General features: G+C 36.4%; 2 protein-coding genes across 3 annotated transcripts; one reads left to right on the top strand and one right to left on the bottom strand.

Annotated features, from left to right (window-relative positions):
* Positions 1-159: 159 nt before the first annotated feature.
* LOC134802220 (uncharacterized) lies at positions 160-6,387 on the bottom strand. 2 transcript variants are annotated; one of them, XM_063774810.1, is made up of 7 exons: positions 6,259-6,387; positions 5,218-5,809; positions 4,449-4,567; positions 3,967-4,152; positions 2,142-3,449; positions 1,803-1,934; positions 160-1,042 (listed from the first exon to the last, which is right to left on the bottom strand). In XM_063774810.1, exons 2-7 carry the CDS (start codon positions 5,790-5,792, stop codon positions 426-428), a joined length of 2,937 nt encoding a protein of 978 aa, XP_063630880.1. In that variant the 5' UTR covers positions 5,793-5,809; positions 6,259-6,387; the 3' UTR covers positions 160-425. The 2 variants fall into 2 exon arrangements, with proteins under 2 accessions (XP_063630880.1, XP_063630881.1); XM_063774811.1 differs by lacking the exons at positions 1,803-1,934; positions 2,142-3,449.
* Positions 6,388-6,513: 126 nt separating this feature from the next.
* LOC134802130 (uncharacterized) lies at positions 6,514-12,805 on the top strand. Its single transcript, XM_063774722.1, has 7 exons — positions 6,514-7,086; positions 7,895-8,525; positions 9,548-9,654; positions 10,536-10,721; positions 11,056-11,421; positions 12,164-12,313; positions 12,690-12,805. Exons 2-7 carry the CDS (start codon positions 7,912-7,914, stop codon positions 12,803-12,805), a joined length of 1,539 nt encoding a protein of 512 aa, XP_063630792.1. The 5' UTR covers positions 6,514-7,086; positions 7,895-7,911.
* Positions 12,806-24,449: the final 11,644 nt, after the last annotated feature.

The raw sequence follows: 24,449 nt of genomic DNA, 5'->3' as shown, positions 1-24,449 counted from the left end.
CAAGACACGTTCGTACGTTTCCGTGAAAATACGATGGACAATAATTATGCACTACATCTGCACATTTATTTAATAAAGAAAACACTTATAGTGTCTGTTATCTGTATTAATAGTGTTATAACTATTATAAGTCAAATTCTCTATAGATGATCTCAGGGTCAACTTAATTAGGGTGCAAAATCACTGACACTGGAGGCGTATCATTCTTTTTAAGTATTTTTAGTCCTTACCTCTTACTTTTTGAACTCTGCTACATTTTCTAGTATTTTCAATGTATATTAATGAGGCAAATGACATGGCGACCTACTTAAATTGTACAGGCAATCGGCAAAACTATTTATTTATTGCTATAAAAATATGTTTATTAATTAACTGTCTTGGGCTATGAGCATTCTGTACAACTTCAAAAATATCTTCTGCTCATTTCACTTTTTCAACAATTTCTTCACAGCTTTATAGATGTTGCTCTTCAATACTGCCTCAACATCCGTTTCCGGTGATTCTAAGATGCGGACTGTAGACGTATTATCATCGTGATAACTTCTGGACACATTGTTATTATAAAAATCCATATGTCTAATCGTATCGTGTATATTCTCCTTTAATTCTTTTTCTGCGTCACTGGAATCATCCGCGTCGAATACAACTATAGTATTTTGCGGAAAAGCTTTTCTATAATTCCCATTATTACGGATAATATAGCTTTCCTTAGTAATTTCGTCTTTAGTATCATAGTCGTCTAAGAACAAATTGATTCGATTAAATCTAAGATTTTCTTTCACTGCTGGCGTTGTAATTTCAATTTTAAATTTAAATGAGCTATCATTTATTTCTGCAGCCGGGTTTTTACTGATATCAAAGCTTTTCGGGTGTTTGAGTTTCATATCTGCGTTCTTCACATTTATATCAATTTGCTTTTTAATTTCTAATTGCCTGCTACGATCATAATTTACTTTCTGTGCAGCCAATATATCTTTTAATCTTTTATATTTACGTTTAAGACTTTCGTATTTTCTTTTACTATGATGCGATTGTTTATGACCTGTAAATTTACATAAAAATATTACAGTACAGTTAAAGAATTTACTTTTCGACCCATTTCGTACTTTGTTACAGTGACAATCAATATGAAACTTGCTAAAGACCTAATACTATTGTCAATGTGACAAAGTACAAAATGGCTCGGAAATTAAATTCTTACCCCTTTATTCATAAACGTCTGCTAAAGTTGACAAGCCGATAATAATCGTTTGTCCCTTTCCGACGTATTGGTATGATGGAAACGTTTATGAATAAGGGGGTTTGACTGTACATAAAAATAAAATTTTCATGATTAAGTAATACTTATTCTCATAGCGAAACTAGTACCTAACTCAATATTCTATTTTTTATCTCACTTGATGTTTTCTTTAACTCAAGAAGCTTCTTCCTCGCGTTGTCCCGGCATTTTCCCACGGCTCATGGGAGCCTGGGGTCGGCATGACAACTATTAAGCTTTTCCTTCTTTAACTCAAGACAAAAAATATATTTAAAAAACTCGCGTTCCCAAGGGTCCCGTTCATAACTCCAACTCACGCTTGACTGCACATTTCTAATAGGTTTTCCTGTCATCTACTCGTATAGGTAAAGTACTATTTAGTGTATTATTTCAAAATTTTAGGCCCAGTAGTTTCAGAGATAAAGGGGCGGGGGGGATAGTCGGACAGACGGACAGACGCACGAGTGATCCTATAAGGGTTCCGTTTTTTTCCTTTTGAGGTACGGAACCCTAAAAATATGTCTAGGTATATTTTTTTACTCACTGTGTTTATGTCCGCGTTTTTTATGTCTATGACGATGGCTTCTTAAATGTTTTTGATGCTTCGCTCTTTCTTGTCGCAAAGGAGATATTACTGTCTCTTTTATATTTTCTTGACTTTCTTGAAACTCTTCCCCTAAATAAAAATTAAATTATGAAAGATCTCTAGGTCATGTCATGAAGCTTATTATCGATGTCTTATTAGTTTAGTATTTGTCACTAATTACTGTAAAAAGTCATGTTGTATTCTACTTATTTAGAATTAAATTTGCATACTCATAGGGTTTCAATTCAAGTTCATTATATGTGTTGCCTGTCAAAGTATTTAGAGTATTAATTTTACCTGTATCTTCAGAACTATCCGTATCCGAAATGCTGTCTTTAGATTCTTTCGGTGTTTCTCCATCACTTATAAATTCTTTATCACTGTCATCCTTTTCTATTTTATTTACACTTTTTTCCACACCTGAGGTTTTAGTTTTGCCGTTTGTAAGTTGTTTTGTGTTATTTGTATGTTTCGTTTGTGCTACTGGTTTGCCTTTGTATAACTGTGTTGGCTCTAAGTGTTTGTCAACTTTTGGATAATCAGGCTTTCTTTTTTTATTTAATATTTTAGTTTTCTCAGTGGTAGTCACAGAGACAAGTTTAGATTGATTACGTGACGGATAAGTACGGACGGACGGTTTCTTTATTTTTATATTTATTTTTTTATAAGTATTTGTTAGGTGTGACTGGGAAGATTTAGTTGTAAGTTTATTTTTTCTTGGAATAGCATTTTTAATGTAGCGACTCATCTTGCCTTCTCCCGGGCTTAGTGTCATGGGCTTGGTAATGGTTTTATTCTTGTTTTCTTTGAAATAAGTAGTTCGAGATGTAACATACCTACTCGTGTTTATGGAATCGTCGAATTTGACTACTTGACCTTTTATAAGTTTAGTCAATGACCATTGCGGAACTAAGATTGTTTCTTTATTATTCTTGTCCTCTTTAAATTTAATCCTTTCCTCCAATCCCACAAAATCATAGCCTCTGTCATAGCTATTTCGTTCAATTGAATGTTTGAAATTTCCTGACGAATCCTTTTGTGTTCCTTGATATTTAGGACTTTTTTTATTGCTCATTTTATGTAATTCTTCAGAATCACTATATTCTGATGACTCGCTTTCTTTGTTTACTCGAAAGTGAACCATATCTGTCTGTTCTGGTGCACTTTTAACTTTATCTTCACTTTCACTGTCTACACTCAATTCGTATTCGTTGGTTTCCGATGACGATCTATCAACTTTATCCAAAAGATAACCTATATACTTTGAATTATTCTTTACTTCTTGGTATCTCGCTTTCGTGTACATTATATTAGCATCAGTTTGAGTATTTTTGTTACTCCAGTTTACTGATTTCTTTATCCTGTGTCCGTAATTTCTAATATTTGATGCCGAAATATTAAATATGTGAATTGGACGGTTTACGTCACCTATATCACTACTTGCTTTGTCATAAACTCTTAGGTGTCTAGATATTTTTTTAAGGTTTCGCCTAACATCTGACTTTCTTTTTTCTATGATGTCAGTTACCATTAGAAGCAGAGTTTGACTTTGTGAGGTTCCAGCTATTCTCTTTATAGCTGCTAAAATAATATTATCAAGTAAACCTGGAATATGAAATTTTATTTAAGTAGGCCTATATATACTACTTATAAAGACATATGACAAAGATTAGCAGCATGAACAGCTCAAATTTTATGCTGATATTGTATAAATTAATCCTAATGAGGCCTAGTTTTCCCTCTAGACAGGAAGGTCAGATCGTAGTCGCTTTCGTAATATGTAGAAATTAAAAGAAAATGAAAAAGTTTATTTCAGGCAACTAATGGCCCTTATAAAATACCTTAAAACAAGCATACATATTACAAAAAATATATTTTAAAACTAAAAACTACAAAACATGAAGGTTGCGATGTATTACGCAACCCCGCAGTGTCAGGGAGCCCCTTCCCCCTTCCACCCCTTCGGCCAAAACCTTCAACCTGAACCAATCCAATTTTACTTAGAACCTGTCCCAATTTTTTGAATTACCTTGTTGCCAAGTGGTACATACCCAGGCTCTCGTGAGCCGTGGCAAAAAGCCGAGACAACGCGAGGAAGATATAAGCTTATTTATAATCTCACCATGAGCAATCTCCTGGCCAGTTTTATTTGAATTAGGGAACAGTTTAACGTCGTGCAGAGTACTCTGCATAAACTCCTCTTCAGCCTCGTCAAACGTGTCGTCTAAAGTGTCCAGCAGGCCGCGGACGTCGGCGTCCAGCGCCGTGCTGCGGTTGGCTAGCGCGGTGTACACTTGGTAAACTTTTGCTGAAAATCATTCATTAGAAAATCCAATATCTGATGATTCTTGGAGAAAGCTATTAGAGCACCCTATGGCATCAAATCCTGAATCCCAACCTTATAAAACAAAGTCCCCCGCCGCGTGTGTTTGTGTGTTTGTATGTCTGTTCGCGATAAACTCAAAAAACGACTGTTCTGAATGGATTTTTATGCGGTTTTCATCGATCAATAGAGTAATTCTTGAGGAAGGTTTAGGTGTATAATTTGTTAACCCGTGCGAAGTCGGGGCGGGTCGCTAGTTGTAAATAAGGAAATCAACTCACCATGCAGCACCTCAGGGTCATTAGGCGTTATCATATTTCTTATATCCCGTGCAAACTTTTTTATAAATGGGATGATCACATCTCCGAGAATGTAAAATTTTAGCTGATCATTTGCTAATCTGTAACATAATCATAGTAATAAATAAATAAATATAAGAGATTATTAAATTAATATGAAATAAAATAAATATAAGTTTTAAATTTTAGTTGATCATTTACCTTACCCATGAATACAAGAAGATTATGCATTTAGAAATATTGTAAAAAAAGTTGAGAGTTCTCTGAAAAGGACTCAAGATTCTACAAAAGACTCAGTTATCTAGCACGTCAAAAACAACTCTAGTTTCGACTATAATAAAAAAGTTTGGAAAACGGAGTCGAGTCTTCAAGCACAGGACTCAATGGACTAGAGTGTTTTATCAACATTACAGTTCGTTTTTTTAGCATTAGAAAAAAGGTTAAACAATCTTGACGTGTCTGTTTATATTGAAAAACACTTTTGAAAAATAAGTCACGGCAAATATGTAACAATTATTCTTTTGCTTTCATAAGTAGTAGTTACTGATTTTTAACCATATCTGCCATCCATTCCATCCATTTTTAAAAAGCGTTTTTCAATTCAAAGACACGTCAGGATCGCGTAGTCTTTTTCTAATGCTAAAAAAACGAACTATAGTTCGGAAGCGTCACTTTTGTAATCCTCGTGACCAGGACCATATCAGGCAAGGTTCCGATGAACAAAGCTTTGAATTCTGATTAGGTTACGTACTCCTCGAGATGGGTGACAAACGGCCCAACCAACGCCGGCAATTCAGGGAGGCTTTTAACTGACAAACTTCTGAATAGTTTGCTCAAAAATACCGAAAACGGATCTGTTGTCTCATCCTCTTCTGATTCACTTATTTGGATTGTTGGTGGTTTATGTTGCGTTGTTATTGTTATAGTTGTTGCTATTGTTTTAGTTTCTGCTGTAGTCTTATCCTTTTCTACAGTCTCTATTACAGTCTCTTCAATTGTTTCTGATTCATCACTTGATTCTACTGGAGTTGTTGTTGTTGTTGTTGTTGTTGTAGTAGTAGTAGTAAATGGAGTTACACTTGCTGGTGTAGCATATCCTCGTGTTTCTGTACTTATAGTCAGCCATGGCGGGATCTTATCCAAGGCTTTAGTGGTGACTGTAAAAATATTTTGTAGACCAGGGATTTGTATTGGTCCATGGTTCCAGTAGTCGTAGACTTTATCGAATTCTTCTGTGGTCTTCCAAAAGTATGTAACATGTGGTTGCGTCACTGATGTGTATGTCAGTGATGATTGTAGTAATATGAATATGGCTAAACACAACATGTCTAAGAGCCTAGTACCTACAACAATAGGCCTTGAGTTACAAAAAAAAATATTCTAAAGTAGTCTCACAGGAACGTTTCACAACAAGATTTTTTACGTAGGTAGTTACTAAATTTACTTTGTATTATATTAGACAAATAAGTAAGGATAGGATGCTAACTCCATACATCAGTTTTCTTATAAAAACGCGGGCTATTTTCGTAGTCGACATCTAAAGTGTCATTCTATGGAACTTGCTAACTATGTAACAAACAAAAGTCACTAGTAAATTCATCATTCTTTGACAATTTCAATATGGCGGTTTGTTTACGTAGTTAGCAAGTTCCATATATTGACCCTTTAGCGTCGAGTAGTGGATTTATCAGTACACTTGACAATAGATGTAGAATTTGGTAATCTTTCGGTTGCTTGGGTATCAATATTAACAACAACTTTGCCACAAATAAGTAGTAATTAATAAGACGACCTTGACACTGCAAGTCATCCTTGTGTCCTATAATTTAGTTTCATCGTTGTAAGTTCAGTCTGTCCATTTCTCTTTCATTTCACTTACTACATAAAAAGATTCTAAAGTAAATACAGTTTTATGTTCCCACGTACCTATTTATTATATTACAATTTCATTACCAACACAATGTCGACATATTTTTATAGGAATTGGTTTCAATGGCATTTTCCTTATAAAATACAGTTAGGTATTCGCGTATTTAAGCCACCAATCTATAGCCCAGTACAACTATGGTTCTCAAGTTTAATACTGACCTGATTAAGTTTTTGTATGCAAATTTAAATATGTATTAAAGTTCCATACATTAAGTCGAAAGTGGACGACCGCAATTCCATACAAACGTAGTCCTCATTTTCTCTCTGGAAATAAACAATAATTATTGAAAATATTTTAACACAATTTCTTGTATCATTTTATTGATTTTATAATTCTTTAAAGAGTTAGGAGTATTTTTTGCATAGGATTTGTTGTTTTGTTTTCTCATACAATAATAAAAAAAACGAATAAAGTCAATCTATGGTCAATATACATCAAATTGTGTAAACATACTTTCTATAATACCTATTCATATCCCGAGAGGAAAATGGGGTCTAGGTTTGCCCCTATCCTCTTTTTATTTGAAATTGTGCTATAGGATATAAAATATACGTGGGAACATAAAACTACAATTGCAAATCTTTTTATGTAGTGAGTGAAATGAACAAAAAAAGGGACAAACTGAGCTTACAACTGTGTAGAGCCTACTGATGGAAATTATTGGAGACAATGATGGTTTGCAGTGTTAAGGTCATTTTATATAACAATATTTATCCTATTCATATTAAGTATATTTCATATTCAATAAGTATTTAAACCAGATGATATTTATTTATTTACATAATTAAATACACAGAGGTACTACAACACAAATGCTATAATAAATTAAAAACTAAGCTTAAATCTAAAATAGGCCCTTGAGGCATTGTACCAAGGATGCTGGTTTTATATTATTTTATTATTATTATTCGAGAAAAAGCAGACAGGCAGACGGCAGACAATACAAAAAAGAGGATCCTGAATTCCTGACCCATTTATAGCCATATCTATGCATTTTTTTGAAAAAAAAAAATGTTTTGCCGTTAGAGTACAACCAAAGTTTGAACCTACGATTTTTGAAAGGTTATATGAAAGGTTAATTAGTGCAAACAATTCACACTATGGTGTATAAAAAAAAATGTGGCATTATTGTCTGACCAAGGTCTAAAAATAAAATACAAGATTTAATAATATAAGGCACAATTTACGAAATCCTAAAATAAATTCAACATGTTACAATATTTGGCGTAGTAAATATTCGCGTAGTACCTACAGTCAGTAGTTGAGGGGCTCGTGACACAATTCCCGTGGAGTCATTTTTGAGCTCTATAAGTCCATACTTACCCACCGCAATACCGATTGGCGACTGAGGTCTATCTCCTTTACCCTTGTTAAGACAAACCAAGAGTGAAAGAGATTGCATTATGACCTCAGTCGCCATCGCCAGTTGGGTTTGTATTAAGTTCCCGTGGGGCTATTTTACATACAGTATGTTCTAACTCAAGAATTATTGTTTTAGGTACTAGGTTTTTAGCCATGCTATATTTAGCCATATTTATACTACTTATTCAATCAACATTTGTCAATGTTGTCACAACAGTGACTCTACCACATATTACACACTACTGGAAAACCACAGAATACTTCGATAAAGTCGACGACTACTGGAACCATGGACCAGTATACATACCTGGCTTCCAATATGTTTTTACTCAAACTACTAAAGCTAGTGATATTTTCCCCTCATGGATGAGAAGTACTACTCATAATACGGGAGCTATCAAACATGTTATACCAGAAAGTATAACTCCATTTAATACTACTACTACTAATACTACTACTACAACAACAACAGCAACAACAATTCTAGTAGAATCTCCAAAAACAGAAAGTGAACCAACTGATAAATCAGAAACAATTGATGAGACTTTACAGACTGTAGAAATGGTTAATACAACAGCAAATGAACCAATAGCATCAACTATAACAACACAATATATACCACCAACATTCCAACTAAGTGAATCAGACGAGGATGAGACAACAGTTCCGTTTTCAGTGTTTTTGAGGAAACTATTCAGAAGATTGTCAGTCAAAAGCCTCCCCGAATTGCCGGCGTTGGTCGAGCCGTTTGTCACTTATGTCAAGGAGTACGTAACCTCATCACAAAGCTTTTTTCATCGGAATCTTGCCTGACATGGGCCTGCAGGGTCAGGAGGATTACAAAAGTGACGCTTCCGAAGCTTCCGAATGAGGGAGTATTACTGCAATTATCTGCCGCCAGAGTGCAGCACTCATTTGTTTAGTAAACCATAGAGTAACTTATACATACTAGGCCTTAAACAGTATTTTTGACAAGTTTTCATTAAGTATGACATTTGTTTTGTTTACATTTGTTTACAGGTGGCCTATCGCGAAACGCGAAAATTGAAAATTCTTTATCTGCCTCTCTATCGATCGAATAAGCAAGTTGAGTGATAGAGAGGCAGAAACCGAACTTTCGATTGACGTGTTTCACGGTAGGCCATGTGATTGACCTAGTGACGCATGATGTGTCAATTAGGTTTGTTTACTGTATGTGCTAGTGGTGCCACCTACGCAGAGCTTTGCCTAATATTCCCCATTCAGTCCTCTGCTTGACTCCGTTTTCCAAACTCTTATATTATAAGTCGAAACTCTAGTTCTTTTTGAAGTGTTCGATAACCGAGTTTTTTGTAGAAATATGATTCCTTTTTCTAAAACCTTTATACAGGGTGTTTGGTACATCGTTTGCCAAATTAAAACGGCAGATAGGTTGAGTCATTTGCTATCTTCTCATGCCTAGAAAAAAAAATTGGCCATGGTTTTTTTTTTACTACAGCGCAAGTAAAAATTTGAAATTTACGAAAAACTGGCATAGAGCTGACAAAAAAAAAGTTAGCAAAATTAAAAATTTCTAGGCATGGGAAGATAGCAAATGACTCAACCAATCTGCCGTTTTAATTTGGCAAACGATGTACCAAACACCCTGTAGGCATATTCTAAATGGTATTCATTAATTAATATATATACTTTGCGTCCTATAATTACACCCAAAATGAAGATATTTGAGTTATTTATGGACTATGTAGTAGGTGTACTATACTATATATATATATTGTATAGTCGGGTAGTTATACAGTATTTTTTACAGATTAGCAGATGGTGAATTAAAATATCTCGGTGATGTGATCATCCCATTTGTAAAAAAGGCCGCTCGGAATATTATAAAAATGACAACTACGCCTGACGTATTGCATGGTGAGTTGATTTCCTTATTTGTAATAGATTTTAAAGTTATAAGTATAGGTAATTGTTTAATGTACCATCGTCCACACTGTTCTTTTATTATTTTTTTATGTTTTTTAGGGTTCCGTACCCAAAGGGTAAAACGGGACCCTATTACTAAGACTTCGCTGTCCGTCCGTCCGTCCGTCCGTCCGTCCGTCCGTCCGTCCGTCCGTCCGTCTGTCACCAGGCTGTATCTCACGAACCGTGATAGCTAGACAGTTGAAATTTTCACAGATGATGTATTTCTGTTGCCGCTATAACAACAAATACTAAAAACAGAATAAAATAAAGATTTAAATGGGGCTCCCATACAACAAACGTGATTTTTGACCAAAGTTAAGCAACGTCGGGAGTGGTCAGTATTTGGATGGGTGACCGTTTTTTTTTTTGCTTTTTTTTTGTTTTTTTTTTTTGCATTATGGTACGGAACCCTTCGTGCGCGAGTCCGACTCGCACTTGCCCGGTTTTTTTTTTACATGTCTGCAAAAATACGATTTCATGGCTCATGTTATTATTTAAAAGAGATACAATGTTGGGAGCTTTTGCACTATAGGTACTTATAAAGCTTAGAAACTAATTAAAAGTGGAAGTATTCACTGTCTTTTTATTATTTAACCACACCACAGATTCACTGTCTTGGGTGGATGTTGGATACGACCACAAAGAAAGAAAAATATAAAAGCGTCTTTTTATATTTATTTATTTATTAGTGCAAAGTAACATTAAAACAAAAAAACAAGGATATGATGCCACAGGGCACTCTTCAGCAGCTTTCTCCAAGGATCATCGGATATGAGTCAATGTGAAAAACGCTCTTCGGTACCTGAAATTTTCTAATGAATAATTTTCAGCAAGAGTTTACCAAATATACAACGAGTTATCCATACGCGACGTGGCACTGGATACCGACCTCCTCGGCCTGCTGAACATTCTAGACGACACGTTCGACGAGACTGAAAAGGAGGTTATGCAGAGTACTCTGCACCACGTTAAACGGTTCCCTAATTCAAACAAAACTAACCAGGAGATTGCTCATGGTGAGATTATAATAGCCATAATAGGGGTGCTTTATTAATAAAAACAAAGAAAGAAATAAACAAACATAACAATATAAAGCTACTTAAAAACCCAAATAAAATATTTGGCCCAGATCGTCGTCAACGGGCAAGGTGCCCAGAAGGCTGGCCCGCTATATGGCGATACTAATACGCTGGGCGAAATAGTGGCCGACAAAAACAGACCGAGTAATAGTTTTGTATCTAAAATTTCTACAGCACAAAAATGGGGTTTTAGAACTATTAATAGAAAGCTTTCTCATTTAGGTATGTCTTCATATGTAGATACCTACTTTAAAAAAAAATCTTATTTCAGATTTACTTGATAATGTTATTTTAGCGGCAATAAGGCGAATAAATGGAACCTCAAAAGGTGTAACCCTGTATCTAATGGTAACAGACATAATAGAAAACAGAAAGGACAGATATGACAGACGTAGCCTCAAAAAAATATCTGAACATCTAAAAGATTATGAAAAAGCAAATAGTGATACATTTTACAGAATAAGGCACAGGAAAAAGATGCCAGTAAATAACCGGCGTGTCAAAAAGACTAGAACTGAAGCTAATATAATAAAGTCACAAGCAATATACCAAACAGTAAGGAATAATTTAGAGGATATACATAAATTTGGGGATAAAGTCGTAATATCGTCACCAGAAACCAAAGAAGACGAATTAGGTAAGTAAGTATAATTAACACCAAAACATTACTTTGCTAATCCGCGAAAAGCAGAGCATCTTTTCGCGGATTAGGAAAGCAATATTTTGGTTTTACTAAATATGGGTTTCCGCAAAGTAACGCCTGATTCTATTCATTATAAGTAAGTGTAGACAGTGAAAGTGAAGAAAAAGACAGATAACATACATATTAGTTATTACACAAAAAAAGTAAGTCATCAGAATATAATTATAATAGTGGGCAATAAAAATAATAAAAAACAAGAAAGTCATTAGGTTTCGTCGGATTTTTTGAAACATTTAATTGATCGATATATATTTGCTCAAAGTGGCTAGGATGAAGAGAATATTTTTATAACTGATAGTGAGAGGGATAGTGGGAATAGGTTATTTAGTGACAAACACTAATAATATCTAATCGACACGTCAATCAATGCTAACAGATTTTAATTACCTATATTTTATATACAGACTTATAAACATTACAGTTCTGTCACCCAAGTTAGGTTCTTACATAAAATTAAGTCACTAGGCGCTACTTGCACCATTCCACTAACCCGGGGTTAACCGGTTAAACCTGGAGTTACCATGGTTACCAGTACAATATAACACTGGGTTAAAGATTTAACCGCTTAACCCCGGGTTAGTGGTATGGTGCAAGTGGCCGTAAAAGATTTATTCAATAAATAAATAAAACTTCATAACCTAGAGGTCTTTCATAATTTAATTTCTATTTCATTTAGGGGACCTGTTTCGAGAGAATCAAGATAATATAGACGAGACGTTAGTATCTCCTTTGCGACATTCACAAAAAAGAATGAAGCATCAAAAACATTTAAGAAACCATCGTCATAGACATAAACATAAAACTAAAAGACACAGACATAAACAAGGTAAGTAAAAAAATATACTTGGACATAACTTTAAAACAATCAGTGCCTTGGGGAGACACACCTCCTTTCGGGCAAACTCGGCTCCATTCGGCTCAGCAATTGCTCCGAGCAATTATTAGGGTTGGCACAACTTCGCACAGATAAGATAAAGACTTGAATTTTGACAACCCTAAATAGCTGAAAGGGATAGTGCCGTACATTAGAAAGGGATAGCATGATTCGTCCCTCAGTCGCTGTCAAACTTCGGTTTTGTAGGAAGTGTCATTTCTGTACGGTAGTACCTATACTATTATTTATTCTGTGCTTCGAGTTAAAATTTAAACGAAACTTCAAGTGCAAATATTCCAATATTTAATTATTTATGTTTCATTTACAGGCCATAAACACAAACACTCACAAGGGAAGAGAAAATATGAAAATTTAAAACGTAAATATGAAAGATTAAAAGATATATTAGCTGCACAGGAAGTAAATTATAATCTTAGCGAGTGATACATAGAAACGAAATACCAAAGGAAATTGGCTTTAATTAACTAGAAGTATGCATAAGATAATTAGACATATAGGATAGACATTAGGTTTCTAAAACACGTATGTCAATATCATAGACAATATGTAGAAGGCAAAAGGAGATTATATGTCATTCTCCCCCTCTATGATTTCTTCGTTCGGATCCAGGATGTAGTCGTTAAGATGTTGAGGCATCTTCTTAGACCTCGTAGATCTACGGAAGATCCGTGAAGGCGGAGCTTCTTGTGGTGGAGTACTGTAGATCTCTTGGTCATTATTAAGTGTACCTGCATCAACAGGATTTTTTGTTCTTCGTCTAATGTGGGAATATCAGATCCTCCATCAGTAGCCGTTCCGTCGGGTATAGAGCCTTCATCATCCGATAAGGGAAGAGGCGCTAAGTGCCTGTTAGATACGGTAGACTCCTGGCCATTACGTCGTCGTACATACGAGTAGTTCGGATTACTGTGTAGTAACTCGACTTCTTCTACGTAGGGGTCTGTTTTCGATCGAACAAATTTCTTAAGTAAGACAGGTCCCGGAACGAGCCATGATGGAAGCGACTCGCCGACTGGTGTCCTCCTAGGGAAATTAAATAGCTTCTCGTGTGGAGTGGCATTTATCGAAGTGCAAAGGAGCGATCGTACGCAGTGGAGAGAAAGTTTCAAGACTTGTTCCCAGTTTTCGATGGGCAGGTTCTTTGATTTTAAGGACAGCTGTATAGTTCGCCAGAGGGTGCCGTTAAGCTTTTCCACTTGCCCGTTACCCTGAGGGTTGTAGGGAGTAGTGCGAGAAGTGGCAATGTTACATTTCTTGAGGAAACTTTGTATTTCTTCCGACATGAAGCAGGATCCTCTGTCACTATGTATATATAAGGGCTGGCCATATTCGAAGAAAAGTTCTTTGAAGCACTTGATGACAGTCGCCGAAGATGTGTCAGGACATGCGTATGCGAAAGGGTAGCGTGAGAATTCATCAATTATTGTTAGAATATATTTGTTGTTTGTGTTCGAAGGCAAAGGTCCTTTAAAATCTACATTCAAGCGTTCGAAGGGCGATAAAGCTTTAATCAAAGTGCCATTTGCTTTGGCAAAGCGTGGTTTGATTTCTGCGCATACGCGACATGAAGCAGTCATCTTTTTGACATCGTCTAAGTTGTATGGTAAATTATTTAGCTTGATCCAGTGATACATTCTAGAAATCCCAGGGTGAGAAAGCGCATCGTGCAATTCGTATAGCTTATTATGGTTCATAAACGCGCAAACTCTTGAAAGAGCGTCAGCAGCAGTATTCTGAGCCCCTGGTCTGTAAAGAATATCATACAACCTTATAGCATGACAGTTCGAGCCTCCATCTTTCAATCTTGTCGTTTTTGATTTTGCTAGTATGATTTTGGTCGAAAATGTAGCTTACGGATTTCTGATCAGTGATAAGGATAAAATGTCTGTGAATAAGGTAGTGGCGCCATTTTCTAAGGCATTCGACGATAGCACAGGCTTCCTTTTCGACGGAAGCATGTTTACGCTCGCTGTCCGACAAAGTTCTCGAGAAGAACGCAACCGGTCGACCATTTTGTGATAATGTCGCGGCTAGAGCATAATCTGATGCATCAGTCTCCACCGTCAAGGTTTCTTTGTCGTCAATAGCAACCAATGCTGCCTTTTTAATATCAGATTTAAGAAGTTGAAAACTACGCTGTGCATTTACGTCTAAAGGGAAGTTGGAATTGTTAATCAAAGGTTGAATCTTTTCCGAAAAGTTATGAACCCATTTAGCGTAGTGAGCAAATAGCCCTAGAGCTCTCTTCAATTCTGCAGTATTGCGCGGTAACGGTAGTTTTATTAGAGGCTCCAGTCGGTCTTTATCTGGTTCAATAACGTTGTCCCTGACAGTGTATCCAAGGAGGCTGATGGAACTTTTGTGAAATTACATTTTTGTTCGTTTAGTGTGAGATTGTACTTCTTAGCAGCGGCCATGAATTGTTGTAAGTTTTTATCGTGCTCTTCTTTGTTTTTACCGCAGACTGTGACGTCATCAAGATAAGTAAAGGTGCCTTGTAAATGTTCTTTTTCAATTATGTGTTCGAGAGTGCGTTGAAAAGCCGCAACTCCGTTAGTGACGCCAAATGGAATACGTTTAAATTGCCAGAGTTTACCACAAGCTTCAAATGCGGTATATATTTTCTCTCTTTCAAGTATAGGGACTTGATGGTATGCACTCTTCAAATCAATCTGGCTAAAGTGGTTGAATTTCGCTACTTTCGAAACTATCGACTCAATGTGAGGCAGAGGATACGCATCTAGATATGTGAACTTATTGATAGTTCTAGAGTAGTCGACGACCATTCTTTTTCGATGAGATCCACCTCCAGCAACTAGTACTTGAGCGCGCCAAGGAGAGACGCTTGGCTCGATAATCCCATCTTTTAAAAGTTTAGATATCTCGGCTTGAATAAATTCTTCATCATCTTTGTTGTGACGTCTAGATTTAATAGCGATGGGCGTAATATCAGCAGATAAGTGCGTAAAGACAGATGCTGGCGGTACTGATGCTTCCATTACGCAAATATGTAAGGGTTCTCTGGTCCCTCCGAAATCGAGCTCGACTTTGGAGTGAGTTTTGAGTATGTCATGGCCGACGATGACGTCCGCGCATAGGTTGGTTACTATGCGTAGAAGGCGTTGCTTATATGTGTGATTATCTATTTGGAGCGTAGCAAAACAAATGCTTTCTACTTGTGACGTGTTGCTTAGAGATGCTAGATTAATCGTTTCTTTGTGCGGATATTGCTGTAATTTCATTAATTGTGCTATGTTTCTATCAATGTAGCTCTTGGAGCTCCCGGTGTCAATCAGAGCGTCGGCGCGAATGTCGTTGATAGTTATGGCGACCGTAGCTTTTCGTAGGCTCGACGGGCTTGCAGCAGAATATTCGGTTTCGTAGGAATCTTGAGATGGTAAGCTTCCGATGGGACTCGGGATGGCATTGCTCATGGAGGGAGAGCCACGAGACCGGCAGACTGACGCAAAGTGTCCCTTCTTGGTACATAGTTGACAGTGAGCGTGGAAAGCAGGACACTTTATTCTTTGGTGTACCTTACCACCGCAAAAGAAACAACGCCGTATTGGTGGTTGAGGTACAGGGACAGCAGGGACAGCAGCATTGTGAGTATTTGTAGCTTCTTGTGAAGGCAGTACTGACAAGGCATTCAATGTACTTGGGATGTTAACACCCATAGTTTCGGAGTCCTTTTCGGCTGTTTCGAGGGTTACTGCCTGATTATAAGCTTCGTCCATTGATAGAGATGATTTTTCTAACAAACGTTCCCGTATTTTAGGCGACAGGATACCAGATATAAAGGCGTATCGTACAGCTTGTTCTTTATGTTCTTCAGCTGAGACGAACTTGAAATTGCACTTTTGCGCCAGAAGATGCAAGGCGCGGCAATATTCAGAAATACTTTCGTCTTGCTTTTGTTTTCTTGTCCCGAGGACGTGGCGAGCCAATATTTCATTTTGGGGTTTCACGTAGGCTTTGTCTAAGAGAGCAATAGCAGATTCATAGGTTTGACAGTCCTTGATGATGATGAAAATACTAGATGACAAATGGTTCGCTAGCAGTTTTAATTTTATATTATCCGTAGCATCGGTGGAAGTATGTTCGGTGAGAAAGCTAGTGAAGGTGTACAGCCAATGCAGCCACTTATCTCCAGCCGCGGGGGCCGTAGGTTCAACGTCAAACCGTTCCGGTCGAAGATATCTCGATAATAAATGCGATGACTTATCATCTGATTCTTTCTTCGGATCCGTCATTATTTTTCTAGTTAATTAAATTGATACATAGAAACGAAATACCAAAGGAAATTGGCTTTAATTAACTAGAAGTATGCATAAGATAATTAGACATATAGGATAGACATTAGGTTTCTAAAACACGTATGTCAATATCATAGACAATATGTAGAAGGCAAAAGGAGATTATATGTCAGCGAGCCAGAAGAAAATAAAAAGGATATTGATATAGATATGAAACAAACAGATATGAAAATCTGGTATCCGGAAAGCGTTTATATCAGTAAAAAACCGGCTGTAGAAAGACTAGAAATAAATTATAGTCCATCTGTAGTTACTACGCCAGTAATGAATGGCAATCTTAGATTTAAAGAAGTGAAGTCGTTCTTAAACAAGTCTGATGCAAAAGTCGACAATAACAATGACAGTCAACTAAAAATATTAGATGAATATGAATACACAATAGGATTAAGCGATATAAATGCTAAGTAAAGTTATACTATACGTAATATTGGTATTTTGAGAAAAGCTTTTGCGCTAAATACGAATGTTTTCGACGCGAATGTTTCCAGTGACGAAGAAAAATAATTAAAGAAGAATATACACTATTTTGATAACTAAAATGTGTCCAGAACCTCCAGAAGTTATCACGATGATGAGGTAGTGTTGAAACGCAATATTTATAAAGCTGCGAAGAAGTTGTTGAAAAAGTGAAATGCACATATTCAGAACAATATTAACGGAAGATAGTTAATAAATAAAAATATTTTTATACATATCAATAAATGTATTATAAAATTTATTTAAATAAAAATTGACACGGATTTGTGTGTAAAGTGTGCTTGTATCGTAGATTCGTAGAGCACGACGTTATTTTTTTTATTCATTTATTCATAAGCCATAAATTGTATGTGTACATGTTGATGTTAGGCAATACAGTGAGAATCCCATATTTACTTACATACCTACTTATTAACTAACCGTTTATATTATAATTCACTTAAGCTGTAGGGGCATAACTCAATGACAATTTTTTTAAGTGCTGTCACAAATTTCAAGTCATTAAGTGACTTAATTTCTACGAGCAACGTATTAAACACTTTAACAGCAACATAGATAGTGCTACGCTGGTAGATTGCTGTCGTAGTCGTAGCAACAGGAGCCCGGATGTCGTGAGCAAACATTGAGTTTAGTCTGTCGCTATTAAAGTTATTTTTTGCAGGAAATTTATTTACATGCCGGCGAACTAGTTTGCAGAGATCTATTATATACAGTGCAGGAAGAGTGGGCAAACCTAATTTTTTAAAAGAGGCTCTGCACGACTCTCGATTGGATTTGCTGCCAACTAAAATACGTACACATGTCTTTTGTAGTATAAACAGACGATGGACTTCGGTACAACCCCATACGGCTAATCCATAGAGGGCGTGTGAGGGGCATCCTTAGTGAAGAGGTTGAGTGGCAGCCCAAACAGCATACTAAACACCATTGCAGATAGATGGCAGGGGCGCTTCCAGGAGCACTGGAACCGTTTGCATTGCTCACTAGGTTATGTATGATTGTGTTTTGACTGTGATAATATTTATGTGTGTATTAATTGTACTAACGCTAGCTCTTAAGTTATTTTTTGTTACTAACAACTATGGACATATGTTTCCGAAATAAATTATTTGAATTTGAATTTGAATTGGAAAAACGCATGATACGCCAGCAAAGCTGCTTTTTGTGTAGAAATCTTTTCAAGCCTTTCAGAGCAAAAGCGAAGCTACTAAGTTTGTTGCAGAGAAAGTCAACATGTTTTTTCCAATTTAAGTTCTCATCCACATATATACCCAGAAATTTAGTTTCATTTACAGCCAGAACAGACACGCTATTTGATTTTATGTTTAGCCTAAAGCCCCCTCCAGACTATGCGCGTGAATCGCGGGCGAAGCCGCCAACTCGAGTGTGGAGTCGATTTCGCTGTCTGCGAAAATCGACTCCACAAGTCCACACTCGCGTTCGCGGCTTCGCGCCGCGATTCGCGCAAGATTGTGGAGGAGGCTTAACACTTCCAGTTCTTATTTTTCTAAAGTGCATAGATTTGGTTTTTTTAATATTTGTAGTTAGATTGAGCATACTTAACTAATTTACAACAATAGACAAGTTATTTGTAATTAAACTATTAAGGCCTTCAGCTTCATTTTTCTTGAATTTAAATAACATGGAAATGTCGTCAGCAAACATAATTATTTTGTTGGATAATGGCTGTGGCAAGTAATTTACGTACAAAAGGAACAAGATGGGTCCCAGTATGCTCCCTTGGGGCACACCAGATTCAATACATGAGTTATCAGATTTAATATTCAACATAGTACGAGTTTTATGATTAAGAAGTTGTTATTTTGTTGTTGTGTAAAGTGATATCTATACTTTCAAATAGCCACGATGGAATGCCGGGTATTGACTAAATAATGATTAAAACGAATTTCAAGTCTAATTCTTCTTTAGCTGCACACTTCCACGCAGTGTTGGGCATTCAAGAATAAAATCATTATTTGAATAAGAATTCGTAGGAATAAAATCATCTCGATTTTATTCCCGTCAAAAATATTCAAATAATTTTGGTCGGGAATAATTCGTATGAGAAAAAATTGAATGAGAATAACTTATTCTTAATCAAATAAATATAATCATGATTTTTAATCGAAATAATATTCCACGAATAAAAATGTAGTCCGGGTACCATATAGGTACTAATTACGTATAGTTAGGTAGATGTAATAGTAGTTAGTCTCTTGTCTAATTTATACCTATTTTATGGAATAAAATCTTACAAATTGACTGTCGCATAACGCATAGTTTCAGTAACCGTATTATTTTTAATTTACTAACCAAATCATTAGGTTAAATTTAGCTGGTCTAAGCGCTTTGTCTCTATCACTCTTACATATTAGTGCGATAGAGAGACGGAGGTAGCGTTCCGTTGACGTAGCGCAAACGATTGGCATATTGGCTACGAACCCAAGGTGCCTAGCCAAGATGACAATTTTTGTTTTTATTTTAATAACAAAATCATTAGGTAAATTTAGTTGTTCTGGAGGCCTAGCCAATATGCCAATCGCTTGCGCTCCAACAACGAAGCGCTTTCTGTCTCTATCACTCTTACATATTAGTGCGATAGACAGATTAGAGACACAAAGATAGCGTTTCGTTGTCGTAGCGCAAACGTTTGGCATGTTGGCTACGCTCCCAATGTGCCTAGCCAAGATGCCGATTTTTGTTTTTATTTTAATAACCGAATCATTAGGTAAATTTAGCTGTTCTGGGGGCCTAGCCAACATGCCAATCGCTTGCGCTCCAACAACGAAGCGCTTTCTGTCTCTATCACTCTTACATATTAGTGCGATAGAGAGACAAAGATAGCGTTTCGATGTCGTAGCGCAAACGTTTGCGTGTTGGCTACGCTCCCAATGTGCCTAGCCAAGATGCCAATTTTTGTTTTTATTTTTATAACCAAATCATTAGGTAAATTAAGCTGTACTGGGGGCCTAGCCAACATGCCAATCGCTTGGGCTCCAACAACGAAGCGCTTTCTTTCTCTATCACTCTTACATATTAGTGCGATAGAGAGACAAGGATAGCGTTTCGTTGTCGTAGCGCGAACGTTTGGCATGTTGGCTACGCTCCCAATGTGCCTAGCCAAGATGCCAATTTTTGTTTTTATTTTAATAACCGAATCATTAGGTAAATTTAGCTGTTCTGGGGGCCTAGCCAACATGCCAATCGCTTGCGCTCCAACAACGAAGCGCTTTCTGTCTCTATCACTCTTTCATATTAGTGCGATAGAGAGACAGAAATAGCGTTTCGTTGTCGTAGCGCCAACGTTTGGCGTGTTGGCTACGCTCCCAATGTGCCTACCCAAGACGCCAATTTTTGTTTTTATTTTTATAACCAAATCATTAGGTAAATTTAGCTGTTCTGGGGGTCTAGCCAACATGCCAATCGCTTGGGCTCCAACAAAGAATCGCTTTCTTTCTCTATCACTCTTACATATTAGTGCGATAGAGAGACAAAGATAGCGTTTCATTGTCGTAGCGCGAACGTTTGGCATGTTGGCTACGCTCCCAATGTGCCTAGCCAAGATGCCAATTTTTGTTTTTATTTTAATAACCAGAACAGCTAAATTTACTCAATGATTTGGTTATTAAATTAAAAACAAAAATTGTCATCTAGGCTAGGCACCTTGGGTGCGTAGCCAATATGCCAATCGTTTGCGCTACGACAACGAAACGCTATCTCTGTCTCTCTATCGCACTAATATGTAAGAGTGATAGAGACAGAAAGCGCTAAAAACAGCTAAATTGTCCTAATGATTTCGTTATTAAATTAAAAACAAAAATTGGCATTTTGGCTAGGCACATTGGGAGAGTAGCCAACATACCAAACGTTCGCGCTACGACAACGAAACGCTATCTTTGTCTCTCTATCGCACTAATATGTAAGAGTGATAGAGAAAGAAAGCGCTAAAAACAGCTAAATTGTCCTAATGATTTGGTTATTAAATTAAAAACAAAAATTGGCATCTTGGCTAGGCACATTGGGAGCGTAGCCAACATGCCAAACGTTTGCGCTACGACAACGAAACGCTATCTGTCTCTCTATCGCACTAATATGTAAGAGTGATGGAGAGAGACTATGCGCAACTCTACGGAGGGTCAACGTTTGGTATGTTGGCTAAGCACCCTGATCGGATGATAGAACTAGATAGTGTATAGCGAAACTCTTCAATGTGTACTATACCTAAACTATAGTAACAAATATCAAATCAATCCGACTTTTAAATAGAAGGGTGAAAATCAACTTATAACCGATTGTACTACAAAAATTAACTTAATTCTAAATAACATTTTAATTGAATAAAACCTTAGTTAGAATAGGCCCACTTCTAGAATAATTATTCTGTTTTTTATTCCGCATTTAAAATAAGAGTCACATGATTTATTCACCTTAATTTTATTCTAAAATAACTAGTGCAAGAATAATTCAAATCGATTTGAATAAGAATAAAATTTCTGTTTTTATTCTTATTCTTATTCAAGTTCATTTTTGCCCAACTCTGCTTCCACGGTTAGTTCACTGCATCAATATGCACAATACACTACACACTCTGAACAATATTAATGAGCAAAAACAAAAAATATTCTCGAGACGTATCCCGCCATTTTGAAGATTTACCGGAAATCTTCTATGGTAAAGTATAAAAGCGATATATAATAACTCTATAAAACCATCCAATCCCAACCTTCAGAGTTGGGCATTTTGAGCAACTTCTCACAGTAACCTCAATTGTGCTTTTCTAAAAAAGCCCATTAGTGTTTGACAATGCTTCAAGAATTAAAAGATCTGTTGAATGACCGGCCTACCTGTTGATCAAACGATTTGACTTTTTGTCCCGGTTAAGGGCGAGTTGACTTTTAACTCCCTTAACGCTAAACTTTATTTTTATAGGTAGGCATCACAGAAAAGTAACATTCTCCTTTTTTGTATCTGTATTTCAGATACCTACTCACTTTCATTTGTATCTGTATTTCAGATACCTACTCACTTTCATTGAATTTCGTCTCGTTATATATGTAAACTGAAAATCGTAATTCAAGACCAAAAAAAATAAGACAATGTTGCAACTGCAATAATTTGTTTGTAAAATAGTAAATTCCTTTTTATAAATAAACACGCTAAGATAATTTAATTATAAAATTGCCAAATAGTGTTTACAACATCACCAAAAATAATAATAAAACATCGGGGAAGTATACTCTAGCGTTTTTATCAACGCAATAAACCGCAAACAGTGAGTGTGCTAAATGCGCGAGTGAAATTTTTTTAATTTTCCTGTCACCATGCCGAAAGATGACTCCACGAAACCTCCAGACCTGCATACCGACGTAGCAACGTGCAGCACAGCGGATGTATGCACCAAATGCCACAAGACACTACCGAAACGGGATCGTCTCACATGCTGTGCCTGTGCGCGTACTTACGACCTTCCCTGTGCCAATGTATATCATGGATTATTTGATTTAATGTCAATTGAAAGAAAATCAAATTGGACCTGCAATTTATGTCGATGCAATGCTCCAAAAACAGGTAATACAAGCGCGCCAATTAAAAACACATTACAAAATTACGTGTCAATGGACGATTGGCAGCAACTTCCAGACACAGACTCAGATGACTCCAATGTAACAATACGGAATAAAGGTCACACATTACACAGCCTTGACGACAGTTTGTTAATAATCTCCCGTAAAGACCCGGATCTAAGTCTAAAAAAGAACAATGAAGTATTGTCTGATATCATACTTACCGAATTAAGAAGCTTCAGATCTCAAATGACCCTCCAGCTTGAACAACAAGAGCAACGCTTTACCAACCTAGCTGATAAAATAGAAACAAATATATCTGACCTCTTTCAAAAATATGCTACATTAAAAACGGAATTAAATAACATAAAGCTAACAGTCGATGCTAAAAATATACAAACAGATAACATTTTAAGATCATCAAACTCAAATTTCCAACGTATTGACGAAACAAACAGGAAAATCTTAACTCTTGAACATGAAATGGCGGCCTTAAAATATCAAACTCAATTATTAGAAACTAAATTAAAATCCTCAGGCTCGGACCGAATAGTGCCTTCGAATAAAATCGAACAACACAACAACAATAACTATGTAAGAGATAGCTCAAATCATAATTTCACTGGACCAAGTCATGCTGAATACACGAGGAGGCTGGTGCTCTATGGTTTAAATGAATATGACCGTGAATCCGAACCCGTACTGATAAATAAAGTACTTCGTCTATTCTATGACATCTATAACATCGATCTAACAGGGCAAATCGAGGAGATCTGGCGAATGGGGCGTAGAGGTTTCAAGCGCCCTATTGTAATAGAACTCCTAAGCAAGAGGATGACGAAGTATATTATAGAAAACGCCTCATACTGTAAATACACAGGAGTCTTTGTGTCAGAGTTTCTTGATCGTGACAGCCTTCGAACCAGAAAATTACTCAGAGAGAAACTACGAGAGGTTAGAGAAACCGGACAAAGCGCAGTGATACGCAATAACAAGTTATTTGTAAATGGGAAAGAGATGCCCCTCCTAGAAGTATACCCCGATAACGAAGATAGAAACAAGACTATACCCGCAACGACCTTAAACTCAGAAACGTTACCTAGGCGCCTCACCGGAGATGAACCACAACAGAAGTCATCAAGAAACCATCCGCCGACACCAGCGTCATCTGTCAAAACTTTTCGTCCCTAAACGGACCCAATCAACAATATTGTACCAAAACATGTGTAGTATTAGAAATAAAATTTACCAAATTGAGTCACTTATAGATGATAAGCCGTATATCGAAGCCCTTTGTATTTCTGAAACGTGGATTTCAATGTCTAAATTTGATTTGTTAAAACTAGAAGGATACAATTTAGCGAGTTATTACTGTAGGACAAACCACGAAGGAGGTGGAGTTTGTATATTCCTAAAAGATACAATAGAATACTTAGAGCTGACAGATATAAATAAATTATCCATAGAATGTATTTTTGAAACTTGTGCAATCAAGATTCGTAAACCAAATTTAATATTGATAGTAATCTATTGGCCAAATAACTCACGAAGACCTGACTTATTTTTTGAACAATTAGATAAGCTCCTTCAAATCGTAAACATAAAGTACAGTAAAAAAAACGTGATTATTGGTGGAGACTTAAATGTCGATGTATTAAAAACAACAATTCTATCTCAAAACTTGTTAAACCTTTTCAGAAACGCAAACTT

This window comes from Cydia splendana, chromosome 24 (genome assembly GCF_910591565.1).
Source record: "Cydia splendana chromosome 24, ilCydSple1.2, whole genome shotgun sequence".
NCBI lineage: Eukaryota > Metazoa > Arthropoda > Insecta > Lepidoptera > Tortricidae > Cydia > Cydia splendana.
This window is presented reverse-complemented; position numbering and strand designations above follow the sequence as displayed.

What these genes read in the sequence shown, in the direction of transcription:
- LOC134802220 (XM_063774810.1), bottom strand. Translation starts at nt 5,792, where the DNA reads ATGTTGTGTTTAGCCATATTCATATTACTACAATCATCACTGACATAC. An exon ending in TTTGTCACCCATCTCGAGGA is followed by an intron (nt 4,568 to 5,217) that starts GTACGTAACCTA and finishes ATTATGTTACAG; the next exon opens with ATTAGCAAATGATCAGCTAA. An exon ending in TGGCCAGGAGATTGCTCATG is followed by an intron (nt 3,450 to 3,966) that starts GTGAGATTATAA and finishes TTCATATTCCAG; the next exon opens with GTTTACTTGATAATATTATT.
- LOC134802130 (XM_063774722.1), top strand. Translation starts at nt 7,912, where the DNA reads ATGCTATATTTAGCCATATTTATACTACTTATTCAATCAACATTTGTC. An exon ending in TTTGTCACTTATGTCAAGGA is followed by an intron (nt 8,526 to 9,547) that starts GTACGTAACCTC and finishes TATTTTTTACAG; the next exon opens with ATTAGCAGATGGTGAATTAA. An exon ending in TAACCAGGAGATTGCTCATG is followed by an intron (nt 10,722 to 11,055) that starts GTGAGATTATAA and finishes ATCTTATTTCAG; the next exon opens with ATTTACTTGATAATGTTATT.